The sequence below is a fragment of the Ascaphus truei genome, chromosome 21 (genome assembly GCF_040206685.1).
Source record: "Ascaphus truei isolate aAscTru1 chromosome 21, aAscTru1.hap1, whole genome shotgun sequence".
Taxonomy (NCBI): Eukaryota; Metazoa; Chordata; class Amphibia; order Anura; family Ascaphidae; genus Ascaphus; species Ascaphus truei.
This window is the reverse complement of record NC_134503.1, coordinates 30,026,868-30,052,051: the sequence shown is the minus strand read 5'-3', so window position 1 is coordinate 30,052,051 and position 25,184 is coordinate 30,026,868. Positions and strand designations below refer to the sequence as shown.

The 25,184-nt window shown below is 57.1% G+C and overlaps 1 protein-coding gene across 1 annotated transcript in view; it reads left to right on the top strand.

The window, feature by feature from the left end:
• ASTN2 (astrotactin 2) overlaps window positions 1–25,184 on the top strand; it is a 440,720-nt gene that overhangs the window by 41,230 nt on the left and 374,306 nt on the right. The window contains 1 exon segment of the mRNA XM_075579436.1: window positions 2,029–2,389. Within this exon segment, the coding sequence (XP_075435551.1) occupies window positions 2,029–2,389 (361 nt within the window).

Below are 25,184 nucleotides of genomic sequence, written 5' to 3'. Positions count from 1 at the left end.
TCCGGGGTTCCAAATACAAAAGGAGGGGTACTCCAGAGTTCTAAATACAAAAGGAGGGGTACTCCGGGGTTCTACATACAAAAGGAGGGGTACTCCGGGGTTCCAAATACAAAAGGAGGGGTACTCCGGGGTTCCAAATACAAAAGGAGGGGTACTCCGGGGTTCCAAATACAAAAGGAGGGGTACTCTGGGGTTCCAAATACAAAAGGAGGGGTACTCTGGGGTTCTAAATACAAAATGAGGGGTACTCTGGGGTTCTAAATACAAAAGGAGGGGTACTCCGGGGTTCCAAATACAAAAGGAGGGGTACTCTGGGGTTCAAAATACAAAAGGAGGGGTACTCTGGGGTTCTAAATACAAAATAAGGGGTACTCCGTGGCTCTAAATACAAAAAGAGGGGTACTCCGTGGCTCTAAATACAAAATAAGGGGTACTCCGTGGCTCTAAATACAATAGGAGGCGTACTCCGGGGTTCTAAATACAAAATGAGGGGTACTCCGTGGCTCTAAATACAAAAAGAGGGGTACTCTGTGGCTCTAAATACAAAATAAGGGGTACTCCGTGGCTCTAAATACAATAGGAGGGGTACTCTGGGGTTCTAAATCCAAAATGAGGGTAGTATGGGTTTGTATATAAGATAGTAACAGATCTTTGGAAATAAAATAATACTAGTACTGTGGGTTTGGAAATAGGTTATTGGACCCTGCGTTGGTAAATAAGAATGTACTGGCTTTACCTACACCCGAGTACAAACACACTTTGATACTGGTTTAACCCATTGTAAGAAAAAAACTAAACAAAGTAGCGGTCCTGTGCTGCAGCATCTCCCCGCACGGAGCTACCGCTGCCCCATCCTCTGTGTCCTCTCTCTGCTGTCTCCTGTGCCCTCGCTCTGTCCTCCTCTCACCGCCTCTGACATCTGTCTCTCTTATCCTGCCAACTCCGGAGCCGGTCCCCAAACCTCACATATGGCCATGTGCACAGCCAGCCACCGGCCGCATATGCCAAGCGTGGTCAGAGAGAGGATCCAGCTACCCCCTAACATGGCTCCCTGCGCAGCTCGCGTGTGCTCAGACGTGTGCATGCGTGTGATACACACATAGCCTGCAATGTTAATCCCTTGATGTCTACCATTAAACATATCGCCATCTGGAGGGGTGTGTTAGTAGGAGATTTGTGTGGTAGGGTGTGTGAGTAGGAGGTTTGTGTGGTAGGGTGTGTGAGTAGGAGGTGTGTGTGTGTCCAGGAATTGTGTGTGTATGAGAGCAGTAATGTAGTGTGTTAGTAGGAGATGTGTGTCTAGGATTTGTGTGTGTGTAGGACAGATTGTGTGCATGATACGGTGTGTGTCTAGGTGGAGGTGTGTTGTTAAATTTTATATTTGTGTTTGTTGGTTCAATATTTAGGAGCTGTGTGTGTGTGTAAATATAAATAAAAGTTTTGGTTGCCCCTCCGTGAGATATAGCTCATCGTGACATCATAATGCACATAGCCTGGTGTCAGATATGGAGCATCAGATAACTATAAAGGTTAAACAGAAAGCAGATGCAGAAAGAGAGAGGAAGTCATTAGACGTGAAGAGAAAGTAAGAATGCTGGAGAAGGGGAGAGAGGCCGAAAGAAATGATGACAAAAGGTATTCAACGAATGAAATGCGGTGGAGAGAGAAGGGAGGGAGAGAGGACCGGGGGAAAAGGGAGAGAGAGGAGAGGGATGGTGGAGAAAGAAAAAAGTCAAACCCATCATTATTTTGTGGAGGGCGGGATTGGCGTGCAAAGCGTACATGGGCTGCGCCCTAGTCTATATACATACTGAAAAAAACAGCACCTGATTTATCAAAGGATTAAATCCAGTTCCTCGTAAAACCTTGCCTTTGATGTGGGTCAACCTGGTTTGGTTCCCAGTGTCAGTTCTACTTGTGACCTCAAGCAAAGTTACTTTATCTCCCCACACAAAATGAGTGTGTGCTCTTCGTGGCAGGAAGAGATCAGCAAACGATCTTGTTCTAATCCGTGTCTCTACTCTGCAGGGTGGACTGATTGCGCTGCTTCTGCTGCTGCTCATCTTCTCTGTGGCGCTGTATGCGCAGCGGCGCTGGCACAAGCGCCGGAGGATCCCACAGAAGAGCGCTAGCACTGAGGCCACCCATGAGATCCACTACATCCCCTCCGTGCTGTTGGGTCCTCCCTCCCGCGACTTCCGTGGATCCCGGCTGCAGCCGCACAACTCAGTGCTGGGTATGCCCATCCGGGAGACTCCCATCCTGGACGACTACGACTGCGAGGAGGAGGAGACCCCCCGCTGCCCCGAACGAGGTGCCCGCCCGGCAGAGTACAGGAACCACGTGGGCCAGGAGAGAGAGGAGGAGAGACGCGAGCTGGAGAGAAGAGGTGAGCTCTGTTCTTATATAATAACGAGATGGATGGATTGTTGTCTCTCTCTTCATGTATTAAGACCCCAACTCCATTTTCTTCCAAAGCAGAAATACTGTCTTATGTGGGATTTTGGGGATGGGGTCTTTCTATAAACCTAGAATGTGATGCTGTAAAACCTCAGACTCTATGCGATCTTTGGCTTTCTTTGATATTTAGGATAGCCGTATGTCTATCGAACGCATTTGTGAATTCCCTTACTGTATTAGTCCGTACTACCACTGGTGAGAGGCTACGCCAAGAATCCACCACCAAGGACTTCCTCACCTTTCCCCAGAGCCTGCCACCCTCTAGCTCCACAGCGTGACCTTCTGCTTCTCATTCCCTGTAATCTGCTTCCCCCTGTACTTTCACATTGTCAAATCTATCAAGGGTTTCAGCAATCGTATCCCCCTTCTCTCCTTCTCCCTTCTCTCCTTCTCCCTTCTCTCCTTCTCCCTTCTCCCTTCTCTCCTTCTCCCTTCTCCCTTCTCTCCTTCAAGCTGTTGAGGTCTGTTAGTCTTTCCTGATGAGGTTTATGATGTAGGTGGCCAACTTCAGTCCTCAAGGGCCACCACAAGGCCGGGTTTTCAGGATATACCTGCTTCAGCACACCTGGCTCAGTCAGTGACTGAGCCAGCTGTGCTGAAGCAGGGACTGATTGAGCTATCTGTGCTGAAGCAGGTATGTCCTGAAACCCCGACCTTTTGGTGACCCTTGAGGACTGGAGTTGGCCACTCCTGATGTAGACCCTGCGTTAGTAGTTCTTGTTTGTGTGTCTCCTACTGGAGATATAGTCCCATATTTACTAAGCAGTCTTCTATAATAAGGCTACCAGCTCATTCAACTCAATGGGCTGTAGGATGTCTTCCATCGCCGCAAGGTAAATATGAGACATGGTCTTCAGCATAGACTGGCAGGCAAGGGGCAACATAAGGGTTCTATAAAGGGGAGAGACCATGGGGGTTATTCATCAATGTGTTTATAAGAATGCAATGTATATACTGTACAGAAGAGCAGTTTGTGTGTGTAATATATATATATATATATAACGTATGTATGGAGAATGAGAGTGGATACAGGTCCAGCATTTGTGCGCTGGGGACGCGCTCTGCATTACTGTGCGCAGGGACACGCTCTGCATTACTGTGCGCTGGGGACACGCTCTGCATTACTGTGCGCTGGGACACGCTCTGCATTACTGTGCGCTGGGACACGCTCTGCATTACTGTGCGCTGGGACACGCTCTGCATTACTGTGCGCTGGGGACACGCTCTGCATTTCTGTGCGCAGGGACACGCTCTGCATTACTGTGCGCTGGGACACGCTCTGCATTACTGTGCGCTGGGACGCGCTCTGCATTACTGTGCGCTGGGACGCGCTCTGCATTACTGTGCGCTGGGAACACGCTCTGCATTACTGTGCGCTGGGACGCGCTCTGCATTACTGTGCGCCGGGGACACGCTCTGCATTACTGTGCGCTGGGACGCGCTCTGCATTACTGTGCGCTGGGACGCGCTCTGCATTACTGTGCGCTGGGGACACGCTCTGCATTACTGTGCGCTGGGGACACGCTCTGCATTACTGTGCGCTGGGGACACGCTCTGCATTACTGTGCGCTGGGGACACGCTCTGCATTACTGTGCGCTGGGGACACGCTCTGCATTACTGTGCGCTGGGGACACGCTCTGCATTACTGTGCGCTGGGGACACGCTCTGCATTACTGTGCGCTGGGGACACGCTCTGCATTACTGTGCGCTGGGGACACGCTCTGCATTACTGTGCGCTGGGACGCGCTCTGCATTACTGTGCGCTGGGGACACACTCTGCATTACTGTGCGCTGGGTTCGCGCTCTGCATTACTGTGCGCTGGGGACACGCTCTGCATTACTGTGCGCTGGGGACACGCTCTGCATTACTGTGCGCTGGGGACGCGCTCTGCATTACTGTGCGCTGGGGACGCGCTCTGCATTACTGTGCGCTGGGACGCGCTCTGCATTACTGTGCGCTGGGGACACGCTCTGCATTACTGTGCGCAGGGGACGCGCTCTGCATTACTGTGCGCTGGGGACACGCTCTGCATTACTGTGCGCTGGGGACGCGCTCTGCATTACTGTGCGCTGGGGACACGCTCTGCATTACTGTGCGCAGGGACACGCTCTGCATTACTGTGCACAGGGACACGCTCTGCATTACTGTGCGCAGGGACACGCTCTGCATTACTGTGCGCTGGGACGCGCTCTGCATTACTGTGCGCAGGGACGCGCTCTGCATTACTGTGCGCTGGGGACACGCTCTGCATTACTGTGCGCTGGGACACGCTCTGCATTACTGTGCGCTGGGACGCGCTCTGCATTACTGTGCGCTGGGACACGCTCTGCATTACTGTGCGCTGGGGACACGCTCTGCATTACTGTGCGCTGGGGACACGCTCTGCATTACTGTGCGCTGGGGACACGCTCTGCATTACTGTGCGCTGGGACACGCTCTGCATTACTGTGCGCTGGGGACACGCTCTGCATTACTGTGCGCTGGGACACGCTCTGCATTACTGTGCGCAGGGACACGCTCTGCATTACTGTGCGCTGGGGACGCACTCTGCATTACTGTGAGCAGGGACACGCTCTGCATTACTGTGCGCTGGGACACGCTCTGCATTACTGTGCGCAGGGGACACGCTCTGCATTACTGTGCGCTGGGACACGCTCTGCATTACTGTGCGCAGGGACACGCTCTGCATTACTGTGCGCTGGGACACGCTCTGCATTACTGTGCGCAGGGACACGCTCTGCATTACTGTGCGCTGGGACACGCTCTGCATTACTGTGCGCAGGGACACGCTCTGCATTACTGTGCGCAGGGACACGCTCTGCATTACTGTGCGCCGGGGACACGCTCTGCATTACTGTGCGCCGGGGACACGCTCTGCATTACTGTGCGCAGGGACACGCTCTGCATTACTGTGCGCTGGGACACGCTCTGCATTACTGTGCGCTGGGGACACGCTCTGCATTACTGTGCGCTGGGGACACGCTCTGCATTACTGTGCGCAGGGACACGCTCTGCATTACTGTGCGCTGGGACACGCTCTGCATTACTGTGCGCTGGGGACACGCTCTGCATTACTGTGCGCAGGGACACGCTCTGCATTACTGTGCGCTGGGACACGCTCTGCATTACTGTGCGCTGGGGACACGCTCTGCATTACTGTGCGCTGGGGACACGCTCTGCATTACTGTGCGCTGGGACACGCTCTGCATTACTGTGCGCTGGGACACGCTCTGCATTACTGTGCGCTGGGGACGCGCTCTGCATTACTGTGCGCTGGGACACGCTCTGCATTACTGTGCGCTGGGGACACGCTCTGCATTACTGTGCGCTGGGACACGCTCTGCATTACTGTGCGCTGGGACACGCTCTGCATTACTGTGCGCTGGGGACGCGCTCTGCATTACTGTGCGCTGGGGACACGCTCTGCATTACTGTGCGCTGGGGACACGCTCTGCATTACTGTGCGCTGGGGACACGCTCTGCATTACTGTGCGCTGGGGACACGCTCTGCATTACTGTGCGCTGGGACACGCTCTGCATTACTGTGCGCTGGGGACACGCTCTGCATTACTGTGCGCAGGGACACGCTCTGCATTACTGTGCGCTGGGGACACGCTCTGCATTACTGTGCGCTGGGGACACGCTCTGCATTACTGTGCGCTGGGACACGCTCTGCATTACTGTGCGCTGGGGACGCGCCCTGCATTACTGTGCGCTGGGACACGCTCTGCATTACTGTGCGCTGGGACACGCTCTGCATTACTGTGCGCTGGGGACGCGCTCTACATTACTGTGCGCTGGGACACGCTCTGCATTACTGTGCGCTGGGACACGCTCTGCATTACTGTGCGCAGGGACGCGCTCTGCATTACTGTGCGCTGGGACGCGCTCTACATTACTGTGCGCTGGGACGCGCTCTGCATTACTGTGCGCTGGGACGCGCTCTGCATTACTGTGCGCTGGGACGCGCTCTGCATTACTGTGCGCTGGGACACGCTCTGCATTACTGTGCGCTGGGACACGCTCTGCATTACTGTGCGCAGGGGACACGCTCTGCATTACTGTGCGCAGGGGACACGCTCTGCATTACTGTGCGCTGGGGACACGCTCTGCATTACTGTGCGCTGGGGACACGCTCTGCATTACTGTGCGCAGGGACACGCTCTGCATTACTGTGCGCAGGGACGCGCTCTGCATTACTGTGCGCAGGGACGCGCTCTGCATTACTGTGCGCTGGGGACACGCTCTGCATTACTGTGCGCTGGGACACGCTCTGCATTACTGTGCGCTGGGACGCGCTCTGCATTACTGTGCGCTGGGACGCGCTCTGCATTACTGTGCGCTGGGGACACGCTCTGCATTACTGTGCGCTGGGAGCGTGCGCTGGGGACGCGCTCTGCATTACTGTGCGCAGGGACGCGCTCTGCATTACTGTGCGCTGGGACGCGCTCTGCATTACTGTGCGCTGGGACGCGCTCTGCATTACTGTGCGCTGGGACGCGCTCTGCATTACTGTGCGCCGGGGACGCGCTCTGCATTACTGTGCGCTGGGACACGCTCTGCATTACTGTGCGCTGGGGACACGCTCTGCATTACTGTGCGCTGGGGACGCGCTCTGCATTACTGTGCGCTGGGGACGCGCTCTGCATTACTGTGCGCTGGGGACACGCTCTGCATTACTGTGCGCTGGGACACGCTCTGCATTACTGTGCGCTGGGACACGCTCTGCATTACTGTGCGCTGGGGACACGCTCTGCATTACTGTGCGCTGGGACACGCTCTGCATTACTGTGCGCTGGGACACGCTCTGCATTACTGTGCGCTGGGATACGCTCTGCATTACTGTGCGCTGGGACACGCTCTGCATTACTGTGCGCTGGGGACACGCTCTGCATTACTGTGCGCAGGGACACGCTCTGCATTACTGTGCGCTGGGGACACGCTCTGCATTACTGTGCGCTGGGACACGCTCTGCATTACTGTGCGCTGGGACACGCTCTGCATTACTGTGCTGGGACACGCTCTGCATTACTGTGCGCTGGGGACACGCTCTGCATTACTGTGCGCTGGGGACGCGCTCTGCATTACTGTGCGCTGGGACACGCTCTGCATTACTGTGCGCTGGGGACGCGCTCTGCATTACTGTGCGCTGGGGACGCGCTCTGCATTACTGTGCGCAGGGACACGCTCTGCATTACTGTGCTCTGGGGACACGCTCTGCATTACTGTGCGCTGGGGACACGCTCTGCATTACTGTGCGCTGGGACACGCTCTGCATTACTGTGCGCTGGGGACACGCTCTGCATTACTGTGCGCTGGGACACGCTCTGCATTACTGTGCGCTGGGGACACGCTCTGCATTACTGTGCGCTGGGGACGCGCTCTGCATTACTGTGCGCTGGGACACGCTCTGCATTACTGTGCGCTGGGACACGCTCTGCATTACTGTGCGCTGGGGACACGCTCTGCATTACTGTGCGCTGGGACACGCTCTGCATTACTGTGCGCTGGGACACGCTCTGCATTACTGTGCGCTGGGGACACGCTCTGCATTACTGTGCGCTGGGACACGCTCTGCATTACTGTGCGCTGGGACACGCTCTGCATTACTGTGCGCAGGGACACGCTCTGCATTACTGTGCGCTGGGACACGCTCTGCATTACTGTGCGCAGGGACACGCTCTGCATTACTGTGCGCTGGGGACACGCTCTGCATTACTGTGCGCAGGGACACGCTCTGCATTACTGTGCGCTGGGACACGCTCTGCATTACTGTGCGCTGGGGACACGCTCTGCATTACTGTGCGCTGGGGACACGCTCTGCATTACTGTGCGCTGGGGACACGCTCTGCATTACTGTGCGCTGGGGACACGCTCTGCATTACTGTGCGCTGGGGACACGCTCTGCATTACTGTGCGCAGGGGACAATCTCTGCATTACTGTGCGCTGGGGACACGCTCTGCATTACTGTGCGCTGGGGACACGCTCTGCATTACGGTGCGCAGGGACACGCTCTGCATTACTGTGCGCAGGGACACGCTCTGCATTACTGTGCGCTGGGGACACGCTCTGCATTACTGTGCGCTGGGGACACGCTCTGCATTACTGTGCGCTGGGGACACGCTCTGCATTACTGTGCGCTGGGGACACGCTCTGCATTACTGTGCGCAGGGACACGCTCTGCATTACTGTGCGCTGGGGACACGCTCTGCATTACTGTGCGCTGGGGACACGCTCTGCATTACTGTGCGCTGGGACACGCTCTGCATTACTGTGCGCTGGGACACGCTCTGCATTACTGTGCGCTGGGACACGCTCTGCATTACTGTGCGCTGGGACACGCTCTGCATTACTGTGCGCTGGGGACACGCTCTGCATTACTGTGCGCTGGGACACGCTCTGCATTACTGTGCGCAGGGGACACGCTCTGCATTACTGTGCGCTGGGGACGCGCTCTGCATTACTGTGCGCTGGGACACGCTCTGCATTACTGTGCGCTGGGGACACGCTCTGCATTACTGTGCGCTGGGACACGCTCTGCATTACTGTGCGCTGGGACACGCTCTGCATTACTGTGCTGGGACACGCTCTGCATTACTGTGCGCTGGGGACACGCTCTGCATTACTGTGCGCTGGGAACGCGCTCTGCATTACTGTGCGCTGGGACACGCTCTGCATTACTGTGCGCTGGGGACGCGCTCTGCATTACTGTGCGCTGGGGACGCGCTCTGCATTACTGTGCGCTGGGGACGCGCTCTGCATTACTGTGCGCTGGGGACGCGCTCTGCATTACTGTGCGCTGGGACACGCTCTGCATTACTGTGTGCTGGGGACACGCTCTGCATTACTGTGCGCTGGGACACGCTCTGCATTACTGTGCGCTGGGGACACGCTCTGCATTACTGTGCGCTGGGGACACGCTCTGCATTACTGTGCGCTGGGGACACGCTCTGCATTACTGTGCGCTGGGACACGCTCTGCATTACTGTGCTGGGACACGCTCTGCATTACTGTGCGCTGGGGACACGCTCTGCATTACTGTGCGCTGGGGACGCGCTCTCCATTACTGTGCGCTGGGACACGCTCTGCATTACTGTGCGCTGGGGACGCGCTCTGCATTACTGTGCGCTGGGGACGCGCTCTGCATTACTGTGCGCAGGGACGCGCTCTGCATTACTGTGCGCTGGGGACACGCTCTGCATTACTGTGCGCTGGGGACACGCTCTGCATTACTGTGCGCTGGGACACGCTCTGCATTACTGTGCGCTGGGACACGCTCTGCATTACTGTGCGCTGGGGACACGCTCTGCATTACTGTGCGCAGGGACACGCTCTGCATTACTGTGCGCTGGGGACACGCTCTGCATTACTGTGCGCTGGGACACGCTCTGCATTACTGTGCGCTGGGACACGCTCTGCATTACTGTGCTGGGACACGCTCTGCATTACTGTGCGCTGGGGACACGCTCTGCATTACTGTGCGCTGGGGACGCGCTCTGCATTACTGTGCGCTGGGACACGCTCTGCATTACTGTGCGCTGGGGACGCGCTCTGCATTACTGTGCGCTGGGGACACGCTCTGCATTACTGTGCGCTGGGACACGCTCTGCATTACTGTGCGCAGGGACACGCTCTGCATTACTGTGCGCTGGGGACACGCTCTGCATTACTGTGCGCTGGGGACGCGCTCTGCATTACTGTGCGCAGGGACGCGCTCTGCATTACTGTGCGCTGGGACACGCTCTGCATTACTGTGCGCTGGGACACGCTCTGCATTACTGTGCGCTGGGACACGCTCTGCATTACTGTGCGCTGGGACACGCTCTGCATTACTGTGCGCTGGGACACGCTCTGCATTACTGTGCGCTGGGGACACGCTCTGCATTACTGTGCGCTGGGACACGCTCTGCATTACTGTGCGCTGGGGACACGCTCTGCATTACTGTGTCTGCATTACTGTGCGCTGGGACACGCTCTGCATTACTGTGCGCTGGGACACGCTCTGCATTACTGTGCGCTGGGACACGCTCTGCATTACTGTGCGCTGGGACACGCTCTGCATTACTGTGCGCTGGGGACACGCTCTGCATTACTGTGTCTGCATTACTGTGCGCTGGGACACGCTCTGCATTACTGTGCGCTGGGGACACGCTCTGCATTACTGTGCGCTGGGACACGCTCTGCATTACTGTGCGCTGGGACACGCTCTGCATTACTGTGCGCTGGGGACACGCTCTGCATTACTGTGCGCTGGGGACACGCTCTGCATTACTGTGCGCTGGGGACACGCTCTGCATTACTGTGCGCAGGGGACGCGCTCTGCATTACTGTGCGCTGGGACTCGCTCTGCATTACTGTGCGCTGGGGACACGCTCTGCATTACTGTGCGCTGGGGACACGCTCTGCATTACTGTGCGCTGGGACACGCTCTGCATTACTGTGCGCAGGGACACGCTCTGCATTACTGTGCGCTGGGACACGCTCTGCATTACTGTGCGCAGGGACACGCTCTGCATTACTGTGCGCTGGGACACGCTCTGCATTACTGTGCGCAGGGACACGCTCTGCATTACTGTGCGCTGGGACACGCTCTGCATTACTGTGCGCTGGGACACACTCTGCATTACTGTGCGCAGGGACACGCTCTGCATTACTGTGCGCTGGGACACGCTCTGCATTACTGTGCGCTGGGGACACGCTCTGCATTACTGTGCGCTGGGACACGCTCTGCATTACTGTGCGCTGGGACACGCTCTGCATTACTGTGCGCTGGGGCACGCTCTGCATTACTGTGCGCTGGGACACGCTCTGCATTACTGTGCGCTGGGGACACGCTCTGCATTACTGTGCGCTGGGGACACGCTCTGCATTACTGTGCGCTGGGGACACGCTCTGCATTACTGTGCTCTGGGGACGCGCTCTGCATTACTGTGCGCCGGGGACGCGCTGTGCATTACGAGTCCTGCATTACTGTGCGCAGGGGACACGCTCTGCATTACTGTGCGCTGGGACACGCTCTGCATTACTGTGCGCTGGGACACGCTCTGCATTACTGTGCTACTGTGCGCTGGGGACACGCTCTGCATTACTGTGCGCTGGGGACACGCTCTGCATTACTGTGCGCTGGGGACACGCTCTGCATTACTGTGCGCTGGGGACACGCTCTGCATTACTGTGCGCTGGGGACACGCTCTGCATTACTGTGCGCTGGGGACACGCTCTGCATTACTGTGCGCTGGGGACGCGCTCTGCATTACTGTGCGCAGGGACGCGCTCTGCATTACTGTGCGCTGGGGACACGCTCTGCATTACTGTGCGCTGGGGACACGCTCTGCATTACTGTGCGCTGGGGACGCGCTCTGCATTACTGTGCGCTGGGGACGCGCTCTGCATTACTGTGCGCTGGGGACGCGCTCTGCATTACTGTGCGCTGGGGACGCGCTCTGCATTACTGTGCGCTGGGGACGCGCTCTGCATTACTGTGCGCTGGGGACGCGCTCTGCGTTGCTGTGCGCTGGGGACGCGCTCTGCGTTACTGTGCGCTGGGGACACGCTCTGCGTTACTGTGCGCTGGGGACACGCTCTGCGTTACTGTGCGCTGGGGACACGCTCTGCGTTACTGTGCGCTGGGGACACGCTCTGCATTACTGTGCGCTGGGGACACGCTCTGCATGCATATTTGGGGCAGGTGGATATCTGCTGCCCTTTCCCTGCCCGTGTGGCTGGCATTCCCCCCACTCTGCGCGTGTTCTCCCCGCGGGGTCGGTATCTCGCACAGCCCGGTCTCAGACGGCTCCAGCAGAGCTGCTATGATATCACGGGGCGCGTGGCAGCTCAGAGTCTGTGTTCTTTAATCCCGATAATTAGCCCAGGCGCGCTTGTGTTCCGCCCTCCTCTGAATGTGAACACACACCCACACGTGCCAGGCAGACGCTGAGCAGCGAGGTGTACTTACCTTGATGATTTGGGTACAGCGACAATTAGCAGTGTTTGGATATTTTAATTGCTCTGCACTTCAGGCTGATCAGAGTGATTTGGCTCCTGGAATCATTTTGAATGCTGTTTGCAAACTTAGCTTTTTTGTTAGATAACCCTCTCTTGTGCTGTACAACTCGCTGCTCTAATGGGAGAAACTGACGCGTGGGACACGGGCAGCGACGCGTGGGACACGGGCAGCGACGCGTGGGACACGGGCAGCGACGCACACAGGCAGAGGAGCGCAGGCATGGGATGGACAGAGGGGTGCAGGCGTGGAACGGACAGAGGGATGGACAGAGGCGCAGGGGATGGACAGAGGTGCAGGGGATGGACAGAGGCGCAGGGGATGGACAGAGGCGCAGGGGGACGGGCAGAGAGGCGCGGGGTACGGGCAGGGAGGCACGGGGGATGGGCAGAGAGGCACGGGAGATGGGCAGAGGGCCGCAGGCGTGGGACGGGCAGAGAGGCGCAGGGGACAAGCAGAGAGGCGCGGGGGACGGGCAGAGAGGCGCGGGGGACGGGCAGAGGGCCGCTGGCGTGGGACGAGCAGAGAGGCACGGGGGACAAGCAGAGAGGCGCGGGGGACGGGCAGAGGGCCGCTGGCGTGGGACAGGCAGAGAGGCGCAGGAGATGGGCAGAGGGCCGCAGGTGTGGGATGGGCAGAGTGGCGCGGGTGAAGGGCAGAGGGCCGCTGGCGTGGGACAGGCAGAGAGGCGCGGGGGACGGGCAGAGGGCCGCAGGTGTGGGATGGGCAGAGTGGCGCGGGTGAAGGGCAGAGAGGTGTGGGTGACGGGTAAAGAGCCGCAGGCATGGGATGGGTACAGGCCCGCAGGCATGGGACAGAGAGAGAGGCGCGGGGGATGGTCAGAGAGTCGGCAAGGGATGAGCAGAGAGGCGGCGGGGGATTGGCAGAGAGGCGAGGGAGATGGGCAGAGAGGCGCGGGGGACGGGCAGAGAGGTGTGGGTGACGGGCAGAGGGCCGCAGACATGGGATGGGCAGAGAGGCGCGGGGGACAAGCAGAGAGGCGCGGGGACGGACAGAGGGCCGCAGGCATGGGACGGGCAGAGAGGCGCGGGGGATGGTCAGAGAGGCCTCGTGGGATTGGCAGAGAGGCGCGGGGGACGGGCAAAGAGGTGTGGGTGACGGGCAGAGGGCCGCAGGCATGGGATGGGCAGAGAGGCGTGGGGGATGGGCAGAGGTGTGGGTGACGGGCAGAGAGGTGTGGGTGACGGGCACAGGGCCGCAGGCATGGGATGGGCAGAGAGGCGCGGGGGACGGGCAGAGGTGTGGGTGACGGGCAGAGGGCCGCAGGCATGGGATGGGCAGAGAGGCGCGGGAGACGGGCAGAGAAGCGCGGAGAATGTGCAGAGAGGCGCAGGAGATGAGCAGAGAGGCGCGGGAACGGGCAGAGAGGTGTGGGTGACGGGCAGAGAGGTGTGGGTGACGGGCAGAGAGGTGTGGGTGACGGGCAGAGGGCCGCAGGCATGGGATGGGCAGAGAGGCGCGGGGACGGGCAGAGAGGTGTGGGTGACGGGCAGAGGGCCGCAGGCATGGGATGGGCAGAGAGGCGCGGGGGACGGGCAGAGAAGCGCGGAGAATGTGCAGAGAGGCGCAGGAGATGAGCAGAGAGGCGCGGGGGACGGGCAGAGGGCCGCTGGCGTGGGACGAGCAGAGAGGCGCGGGGGACAAGCAGAGAGGCGCGGGGGACGGGCAGAGGGCCGCTGGCGTGGGACAGGCAGAGAGGCGCAGGAGATGGGCAGAGGGCCGCAGGTGTGGGATGGGCAGAGTGGCGCGGGTGAAGGGCAGAGAGGTGTGGGTGACGGGTAGAGAGCCGCAGGCATGGGATGGGTACAGGCCCGAAGGCATGGGACAGAGAGAGAGGCGCGGGGGATGGTCAGAGAGTCGGCAAGGGATGAGCAGAGAGGCGGCGGGGGATTGGCAGAGAGGCGAGGGAGATGGGCAGAGAGGCGCGGGGGACGGGCAGAGAGGTGTGGGTGACGGGCAGAGGGCCGCAGACATGGGATGGGCAGAGAGGCGCGGGGGACAAGCAGAGAGGCGCGGGGACGGACAGAGGGCCGCAGGCATGGGACGGGCAGAGAGGCGCGGGGGATGGTCAGAGAGGCCTCGTGGGATTGGCAGAGAGGCGCGGGGGACGGGCAAAGAGGTGTGGGTGACGGGCAGAGGGCCGCAGGCATGGGATGGGCAGAGAGGCGCGGGGGATGGGCAGAGGTGTGGGTGACGGGCACAGGGCCGCAGGCATGGGATGGGCAGAGAGGCGCGGGGGACGGGCAGAGGTGTGGGTGACGGGCAGAGGGCCGCAGGCATGGGATGGGCAGAGAGGCGCGGGGGACGGGCAGAGGGCCGCAGGCATGGGATGGGCAGAGAGGCGCGGGAGACCGGCAGAGAAGCGCGGAGAATGTGCAGAGAGGCGCAGGAGATGAGCAGAGAGGCGCGGGGACGGGCAGAGAGGTGTGGGTGACGGGCAGAGAGGTGTGGGTGACGGGCAGAGAGGTGTGGGTGACGGGCAGAGGGCCGCAGGCATGGGATGGGCAGAGAGGCGCGGGGACGGGCAGAGAGGTGTGGGTGACGGGCAGAGGGCCGCAGGCATGGGATGGGCAGAGAGGCGCGGGGGACGGGCAGAGAAGCGCGGAGAATGTGCAGAGAGGCGCAGGAGATGAGCAGAGAGGCGCGGGGACGGGCAGAGAGGTGTGGGTGACGGGCAAAGGGCCGCAGGCATGGGACGAGCAGAGAGGCGCTGGCTTGGGACGGGCAGAGTGGCGCGTTGGACGGGCAGAGTGGCGCGTTGGACGGGCAGAGGGGCGCAGGCCTGTGCATCACTGCGAGACATGGCCACATAAGGGATGTATAAAGGAGAAATGTGTATAGGGGGTGGAAGATATTTATAGAAACCTTTTGGGGTTATTCATTTTTGTGTGTGTATGGTACTAAATTAATCGGCATGTTATTAAATGACTCTGCAAAGAGTTGCAGGCCCCACTGGCAGGGAAGGGGTTACGCCAGCAGGGTTTTGCAGATTGAAGCCTTTGACGCTCTGTGTTAGACGGGCACTCCAGTAATCCCCCCCTGCAGAGCCTTATTACAGCTCAGCGCTGCACCCGGCCCTCGTAAAGCCGTCAACATGTCATTTCCTTTTATTAATTGCCTGGACACTATAATCAATAGGAAGATTTTCCCTGGATATTTATTCTCCTGCACTCCCCTGCATCGCTGCCTCTCTCTCTCTCTCTCTCTCACCGCTCTCTTCCCTTTGTCTTTTATTCTCGTTCCTCTCTCTCTGTCTCTTCCCTCCGTGTGTGCATCTCTCCCCTCATCTCTCTCACTCCCCCCTCCCTGTCTCTCTCTCTCTCTCCCTCCCTGTCTTTCTCTCCCCCTGTCTCTCTCTCTCTCTCTCCCCCCACCTGTCTCTCTTCCCCCGTCTCTCTCTCTTCCCCCGTCTCTCTCTCTTCCCCCCGTCTCTCTCTCCCTCCCCTGTCTCTCTCTCCCCCTCCCCGGTCTCTCTTGCCACATCTCTCTCTCTACCCCTTGTCTCTCTCCACCATTTCTCTCTCTCCCCCTCTGTCTCTCTCTCCCCCTCTGTCTCTCTCTCCCCCTCTGTCTCTCTCTCCCCCTCTGTCTCTCTCTCCTTTCTCTCTCTCCCCTCCTGTCTCTCTCTCTCCCCCCTGGTCTCTCTCTCTCCTCCTTGTCTCTCTCTCTCTCCCCCCTTGTCTCTCTCTCTCCCCTGTCTCCGTCTCTCTGTCTCCCCCATGTCTCTGTCTCCCCCCATGTCTCTCTCTCCCCCATGTCTCTCTCTCCCCCTCTGTCTCTCTCTCCCCCTCTGTCTCTCTCTCCCCCTCTGTCTCTCTCTCCCCCTCTGTCTCTCTCTCCCCCTCTCTCTCTCTCCCCTCCTGTCTCTCTCTCTCCACCCCCCTCTGTCTCTCTCTCCCCCCTGGTCTCTCTCTCCTCCTTGTCTCTCTCTCTCCCCCTTGTCTCTCTCTCTCTCCCCCTTGTCTCTCTCTCTCTCCCCCCTTGTCTCTCTCTCTCCCCCCTTGTCTCTCTCTCTCTCCCCCTTGTCTCTCTCTCTCCCCTGTCTCCGACTCTGTCTCCCCCCTGTCCCTCCCACTTCTCTCTTCCCCGTCTCTCACTCTTTCCCGTCTCTCTCTCCCCCCATTTCTCTCTCTTCCCCCATTTCTCTCTCTTCCCCCATTTCTCTCTCTCTCTTCCCCCATCTCTCTCTCTTCCCCCATCTCTCAATTCCCCCATTTCTCTCTCTTCCCCGCCTCTCTCCCCTTTCACTCTCTTCCCCCCTCTGTCACTCTCTTCCCCTCCTCTGTCTCTCTATCCCCCTGTCTCTCTCCCCCCGTCTCTCTCTCCCCGCCCTCTCTCTCTTCCCGCCCTGTCTCTCTCTCCTCGCCCTGTCTCATTCTCTCTCCCCGCCCTGTCTCTCCCCCCACCGTCTCAATCTCTTCCCCCTGTCTCTCTCCCCCCATCTGTCTCTCTCCCCTCTCCCCCTCTGTCTCTCTTCCCCCTATGTCTCTCTTACCCGTCTCTCTCCCCCCTCTGTCTCTCTCCCCTCTCCCCCTCTGTCTCTCTTCCCCCCTATGTCTCTCTTACCCGTCTCTCTCCCCCCCTCTCCGTCTCTCCACCCCCTCCTCTGTCTCTCCACCCCCTCCTCCCTGTCTCTCTCTTTCTCCCCGCCCTGTCTCTCTCCTCCTTGTCTCTCTCTCCCCCCTTGTCTCTCTCTCTCCCCTGTCTCCGTCTCTCTGTCTCCCCCATGTCTCTCTCTCCGTCCTGTCTCTCTCTCCCACTTGTCTCTCTACCCCTTGTCTCTCTCTCCCATCTCTCTCTTTCCCCCATTTCTCTCTCTCCCCCTCTGTCTCTCTCTCCCCTCCTGTCTCTCTCTCTCCCCCCCCCCTCTGTCTCTCTCTCCCCCCCCCCCTCTGTCTCTCTCTCCCCCCTGGTCTCTCTCTCCTCCTTGTCTCTCTCTCTCTCTGCCCCTTGTCTCTCTCTCCCCCCTTGTCTCTCTCTCTCTCTCTCCCCTGTCTCCGTCTCTGTCGCCCCCATGTCTCTCTCCCTCCCACTTCTCTCTTCCCCGTCTCTCACTCTTCCCCGTCTCTCTCTCCCCCCATTTCTCTATCTTCCCCCATTTCTCTCTCTTCCCCCATTTCTCTCTCTTCCCCCATCTCTCTCTCTTCCCCCATCTCTCAATTCCCCCATTTCTCTCTCTTCCCCGTCTCTCTTTCCCGTCTCTCTCTCCCCATTCACTCTCTTCCCCCCTCTGTCACTCTCTTCCCCTCCTCTGTCTCTCTATCCCCCTGTCTCTCTCCCCCCCTGTCTCTCTCTCCCCGCCCTCTCTCTCTTCCCGCCCTGTCTCTCTCTCTCCTCGCCCTGTCTCATTCTCTCTCCCCGCCCTGTCTCTCCCCCCACCGTCTCAATCTCTTCCCCCTGTCTCTCTCCCCCCATGTCTCTCTCCCCTCTCCCCCTCTGTCTCTCTTCCCCCCTATGTCTCTCTTACCCCCTATGTCTCTCTTACCCGTCTCTCTCCCCCCTCTGTCTCTCTCCCCCTCTGTCTCTCTCCCCCCTCTGTCTCTCTCCCCTCCCCCCCTCTCCGTCTCTCCACCCCCTCCTCTGTCTCTCTCTCCCCCCTCCTCCCTGTCTCTCTCCCCCCCTCCTCCCTGTCTCTCTCTTTCTCCCCGCCCTGTCTCTGTCCCCTCCCTGTCTCTCTCTCCACCCCCCCCCCCTTCCACTCCTCTTTCTCTCTTTCGTCTCTTGTCACTTACTCTCCATCTACTCTCTCTCTTTCTCTCTCCCCCCCTCTCCACCCCCTCCTCTGTCTCTCCACTCCCTCCTCTGTCTGTCTCTCCCCCCCTCCTCCCTGTCTCTCTTTCTCCCCGCCCTGTCTCTGTCCCCTCCCTGTCTCTATCCCTCTCCACCCCCCCTTCCACTCCTCTTTCTCTCTTTCCTCTCTTGTCACTTACTCTCCCTCTTCTCTCTCTGTTTCTCTCTCCCCACTCCCTCCCTCCCCACCTTGCTCAGTGCTCGCTCCCCACGCAGGCCAGCACTTGATTAAAGTGTGCGGTTTGTGTACACGGCGCATGGCGCTGGGTGATTGATGAGAGAAAGGAGTGTGATGAACGCTCAGCTCTGATGAGCTCAGAGCAGGAGCGGCTGTCGGACGCAGGAACAATGATTAAAGCTTCAGTTCCACTTAGGGAAGCCACTGCATTGTTCATGCGAATTTTCTTCACGTGGCCTTCCCTTCATCTTCTCTCATCTCTTCTTTTAATCTTCCCTCCATTTATCTCTTCTCCTATCTTCCTTCTCTTATTTTTCTCTTATTCCTCTCTGTTTATCATGTCTCTTCTCTTCCTTTCTCCTCTTCTTCTTCTTTGTACTCTTCTCTCCTCTTCTATTCCTTTCTCTCCTATTTGTCGTCTTCATCATCTCTGCTCTCCCTTTTCTCTCTTTCCACTCCGCTTACTTCCTTTCCCCTTTCTTCTTTTAACCCTTTGGTGTTTATGGAATATATGTATCAAGACTCACAAATGGCATAATGACATTAACGTAACACTAGGAGTCGGTTTCATGTGTTGTCCCATTGCATCATTGTATCAAGGGACATTGTGTGATGAGGGGAGCGGTCAGGGGAGCGGTCAGGGGAGGCGTTCTAGAAAGCAGTTAGGGCAGGAGTTAGATTAGCGGCTAGGGGAGGAGTTGGTTGAGCGGCTAGGGGAGGAGTTAGATGAGTAGTTAGGGGAGGAGTTGGGTGAGCAGCTAGGGCAGGAGTTAGGTGAGCGGCTAGGGGAGGAGTTGGTTGAGCGGCTAGGGGAGGAGTTAGATGAGTAGTTAGGGGAGGAGTTGGGTGAGCAGCTAGGGGAGGAGTTGGGTGAGCAGCTAGGGGAGGAGTTAGGTGAGCAGTTAGGGGAGGAGTTGGGTGAGCAGCTAGGGGAGGAGTTGGGTGAGCAGCTAGGGGAGGAGTTAGATGAGTAGTTAGGGGAGGAGTTGGGTGAGCAGCTAGGGCAGGAGTTAGGTGAGCAGCTAGGGGAGGAGTTAGGTGAGCAGCTAGGGGAGGGGTTAGATGAGTAGTTAGGGGAGGAGTTGGGTGAGCAGCTAGGGCAGGAGTTAGGTGAGCAGCTAGGGGAGGAGTTAGGTGAGCAGCTAGGGGAGGGGTTAGATGAGTAGTTAGGGGAAGAGTTGGGTGAGCAGCTAGGGGAGGAGTTGGGTGAGCGGCTAGGGCAGGAGTTTGATTAGCGGCTAGGGGAGGAGTTGGTTGAGCGGCTAGGGGAGGAGTTGGGTGAGCGGCTAGGGCAGGAGTTAGATTAGCGGCTAGGGGAGGAGTTGGTTGAGCGGCTAGGGGAGGAGTTGGTTGAGCGGCTAGGGGAGGAGTTAGGTGAGCGGCTAGGGGAGGAGTTAGGTGAGCGGCTAGGGGAGGAGTTGGTTGAGCGGCTAGGGGAGGAGTTAGGTGAGCGGCTAGGGGAGGAGTTAGGTGAGCGGCCAGGGCTGTGATTCCCAACCAGGGTCTCCTTGAAGCAGTCTCGGGTTCCTCCTATGGACCACAGACCTCCCCCCCCCCTTGGGGTGGGGTTTTTTGGTATGTATTTTGTAGGGTGGATTGAGTGAGAGTGGGGTAAATGACGGAAGGTAGGGGCGAGTGAGAGAAGAGAGGGGGGCAGGAGTGAGTGAGTGAAGAAAAGAGAGAGTAAGAGTGAGACGCAAGGGATAAATACATGGGAGTGGGGAGAGTTAGTGAGACGGATGGGAGAGAAATACATGGGTAGAGGGTGGGAAATAGAGGTGGCTTGTGAGGTGTGAAATGTTGTGACTGACCCCAGTCTAACCTAATATGTGTCAGCCAGATAGGGGTTCCCCGAGATTTTTTGAAATACTTCAAGGGTTCCTCCAAACAAAAAATGTTGGAAATCACTGAGCATGGGGATGAGTTAGATGAGTAGTTAGGGGAGGAGTTGGGTGAGCGGTTATGGGAGGAGTTGGGTGAGCGGTTATGGGAGGAGTTGGGTGAGCGGTTATGGGAGGAGTTGGGTGAGCGACTAGTGAAGGAGTTAGATGAGTAGTTAGGGGAGGAGTTAGATGAGTAGTTAGGGGAGGAGTTAGATGAGTAGTTAGGGGAGGAGATGGGTGAGTGGCTAGGGGAGCAGTTGGGTGAGCAGTTAGGAGAGTGGTTATAGGAGGAGTTGGGTGAGCGGCTAGGGGAAGAGATGGGTGAGCGGCTAGGGGAGGAGATGGGTGAGCGGCTAGGGGAGCAGTTGGGTGAGCAGTTAGGGGAGGAGTTGGGTGAGCGGTCATCGGAGGAGTTGGGTGAGCGGCTAGGGGAGGAGTTAGATGAGTAGTTAGGGGAGGAGTTAGATGAGTAGTTAGGGGAGGAGTTAGATGAGTAGTTAGGGGAGGAGTTAGATGAGTAGTTAGGGGAGGAGTTAGATGAGGAGTTAGGGGAGGAGTTGGGTGAGCGGCTAGGGGAGGAGTTGGGTGAGCGGTTATGGGAGGAGTTGGGTGAGCGGTTAGGGGAGGAGTTGGGTGAGCGGTTATGGGAGGAGTTGGGTGAGCGGCTAGGGGAGGAGTTAGATGAGTAGTTAGGGGAGGAGTTAGATGAGTAGTTAGGGGAGGAGTTAGCTGAGTAGTTAGGGGAGGAGTTAGCTGAGTAGTAAGGGGAGGAGTTAGCTGAATAGTTAGGGGAGGAGTTAGATGAGTAGTTAGGGGAGGAGTTAGATGAGTAGTTAGGGGAGGAGTTGAGTGAGCAGTTAGGGGAGGAGTTGGGTGAGCGGCTAGGGGAGGAGATGGGTGAGCGGCTAGGGGAGGAGTTGGGTGAGCGGTTATGGGAGGAGTTGGGTGAGCGGCTAGGGGAGGAGTTAGATGAGTAGTTAGGGGAGGAGTTGAGTGAGCAGTTAGGGGAGGAGTTGGGTGAGCGGATTCCCATGATCTGTTATTTATATTATCTGTTATTTATTTGATTACCCCATGTATTACTACTGTGAAGTGCTATGTACATTAATGGCGCTATATAAATAAAGACATACAATACAATACAATGGGTGAGCAGCAGTTATTTGGAGCGGGTATAGGAGAGGAAAGGAGTTATATGGAGCGGATGTGGGAGAGAGAAGGAGTTCTATAGGAAATGGGTATAGGAGAGGGAAGGAGTTATAGGAAGTAGGTATAGGAGAGGGAAGGAGTTAGATGGAGCAGGTGTAGGAGGAGTTTTAGGAAGTAATTATAGGAACAGAGGGGTATCTTCAATCCTAGTCTTTTTATATTGCGGGCTTTTTGCCCCTGTGTGCGTCAGCTTGTAATTTGGGCAGTTTCAATAGGAGGCGTTATAGGTGTAACAGTGTTTCCCCCACCCTCTGGGAGATTCTGCCATTACTGGCCATGTGGTGCATGATACCTGCTGGTAACAGGAGGGCTGAGTCGTCCGCCGATGGTTGTGGGGACACAGGATCAGGTTTGTGGGGTACGTTACCCACGTGGTTCTTTAGCAGTGCAGCCCTCCATCTGCCGTATGCTCCAGGGAACTGAAGATGATCTCCCATGGTAGAACCGATTATCTCTCCCCCAGTAAGATCAGAAACTAGGCCAGAGGTCTGATAACAGGAACGGTTTATGGTCTCTCTCTGTGCAGCACAATACACGGCAGGTTCTGGCCAATGCAGCAATTACCAACTACTCACTGAAGGATGGTCCCTGGACCTTCACTACAGGCCAAGGGCACCCGCAGCAGTCCCAGCTCTTCCCTGACCCTCTAGCAGGGGCAAAGGTATGATACACACTCACTCTCCCCCGGAGGGAAGAGGACCAGAAAGGGCCCAATAATCAGGCTCTTGGCTGTGTGACCTGCCCCTCTCAAGTAGGTAGAGGCACTAACGAATTTGGGGCGGTACAGCCAGGAGGAGGGCACCAGGTCTGCTCTATGGTTGGACATGGTCAGGCCTGATGTCACCGCCTCCCACTGTCAATCAAGTGCAGCTCCAAGGAGTGGGGAAACCCCATATTAACTGCTGGCAAGGCCTGCTTGCACCAGGACTTGCTGCCAGGAGGAAAAGCAGATTAGTAGCCATAGATGGCATGGCCACATAGGGAACAGTTATATAGAGCAGGGGTCCGCAAACTGGGGCGCGAGTTTTTCAGGGGGTGGGGGGGCGTGTCGGTTGCAGAGGCCCCGCGCTCTTCTCCAAGGCATTTAAATGAAATGAAGGGGGATTGTGTGATGCCTCTGTAACTTCACTTACCTTGTCTCCGGCGTCACGTCACCATGGCAATGCGGCGTCAAACGCGGCGTCACGTGACCCTGCGGCATCATTTGACGCCAGAGACATGGTAAGGAGGGGGGTGCGAGCGGGGAAAGTTTGCGCACCCCTGAATAGAGCAATAGGAGGAGTAAGAGAGAAGTTATATACAGCAATAGGAAAAGTGACATGGAATATAGTGGCATGAATCCAATTGAAGCGTCTGTGTGTCTGATTTTCTCCCTATAACCCAGCAGCAAGCGTCCCTTCCTACGAGAGGCTTAACCCCGTGGGGTTGTGGGTGCAGTTCTGTTTGTTAGCAGGCGCTGGCAGTCTATTAATCATAGCGGTGAAACCAGCAACCCCTGCCGTGCTCTGCGAGACGGGGCAGCTCAACCATTCGAGGGGGGCAGCGGAGCAGAGATTTGATTTCACACCTCGGCTCCCAAAGGGGGAGGAGGGGTCAGGCGTCACACAGATGGAATTGTCATAGAGCAAAGCTTCAGCGTTGGCACGTCAGGGCGACGGGCAAGAGAAACGCCTGCAGGGCGTCGTACCATGGAGTCTGCTCTGTTAGCAGACGCTCGCGGCATGATGCCCGTACTGTTCTGCAGAGCATTCCAACATGAAATATGTACTGTTGTAGACTTGCAGAGCATTGCAGCATGCAGTCTGTTTTGTTGTAGACTTGCAGAGCATTGCAGCATGCAGTCTGTTTTGTTGTAGACTTGCAGAGCATGGCAGCATGCAGTCTGTTTTGTTCTACATCTGCAGAGCTTTGCAACATTTGCCCCTTCCATGTTTCAGAGCTGCAGGGCATTGTTCAATTAACGCAGTTAAGATATGCCAAGCAACACTCCATTAACCCACGTAAGGTACCGATCTGCAGAGCATCGCTCCATGAATCCCTTCTGTTACAAACTGCAGAGCATCACTCCATGAACTCCTATCACAGTTGTGCAGAGCATCGCTTCATGAACCTTTTCTGTCACAGTTCTGCAGAGCATCGCTCCATGACCCCCCTTCCGTATGACAGACGTGAACAGAACGTCTCCTGTTCTTCCTCTATTTCCCTCCCCATCTCTCTGCAGGGTCAACCTCCGCCTGATCGCTCTTACGCCCACAAAATACTTAACACTGGTTCAGTACCAGTTACTCTGCCACGGGCACGGAACATCGGGTCTCTCAGGCCGCCTGCCCTCGGTGCTTTGCTTGCCATGTCCCCCCTGGGGCCCCTCTGTGTGTTCTGTGGTGTGCGTGACCCACGAGGTGATTGATTTCCGTGCCGCTGCGCCTCTTTCTGCCGGTATGGAAGTTGATTTGTGCCGGAGCCGCCTGCGCAGCATCTGATAACTGAATTAGGCCTTGAGTGGCTCTGTGCGTCCCCACAGACAGTCGCCAGCACATTGTGGCATGTTTAACCCCCGACTCTGCTGCATACTTCAGCAGCCAACAGAATTAAGTGAGCTCAGGCCTACCCCGATCAGGCGAGTATCAGTATCACTATATCATTCAATCCCTTTATGGAGTATGCAGCTAGGAAAAGAATTGGCCATACATTTTCTTGGTAGTCATACCCTTGAATACATTGCTCCCTCCCTGAATTCTTTACCACACAGGGATGTGACATTCAATTGATGCTCTTAGCATCATTCTAATATCTCAATGTCCATTTGTGATATAGATAGGTGTCTACAAATGAGGTTATGTTTGACCCTCTTTGCTCTCTCCCCTAAAGCTCAAACACCCATTCTCAACTTCCGCTCACACTCCCACTCGGCTCACTTATTTCCTGCTCACACCCTTTCCTTGCTTCCTTCCCCCTCCCCCCTTTGACTTTTCTCCACCAAATCTCGCACCCTGTTGGCTCTCACCCTCTGATCTCTCCACTCTACCACATAGTTTCTCTCTGCTCTCTCACTCCTGATCTCTCAACTCCAACTTGCACACACTCTATTCTCTCTCTTCCTCTTGTCTTTCCCTTCCAACTCACACCTTCTCTCTGCTCTCTCCCCTTCTAAATCTCTCAATTCTCCCACCAACTCACTCTCCCTCTTCTCCTTCCCCCTCTCATCTCTCCCCTCAAATCCCTCCAACCCAACTCACACCCTAATTTGCTCTTCCCCTTTTATTTCTCCGCTCTACTCTCTACCAATGCACACATTCTCTCTGCTCTTCCCTCTAATCTCTCCTCCCTACACTCTCTACCAATGCACACATTCTCTCTGCTCCTCCCGCTAATCTCCTCTCTACTCTCTCTACCAATGCACACATTCTCTCTGCTCCTCCCGCTATTCTCCTCTCTACTCTCTCTACCAATGCACACATTCTCTCTGCTCCTCCCGCTATTCTCCTCTCTACTCTCTCTACCAATGCACACATTCTCCCTGCTCCTCCCGCTATTCTCCTCTCTACTCTCTCTACCAATGCACACATTCTCCCTGCTCCTCCCGCTATTCTCCTCTCTACTCTCTCTACCAATGCACACATTCTCTCTGCTCCTCCCG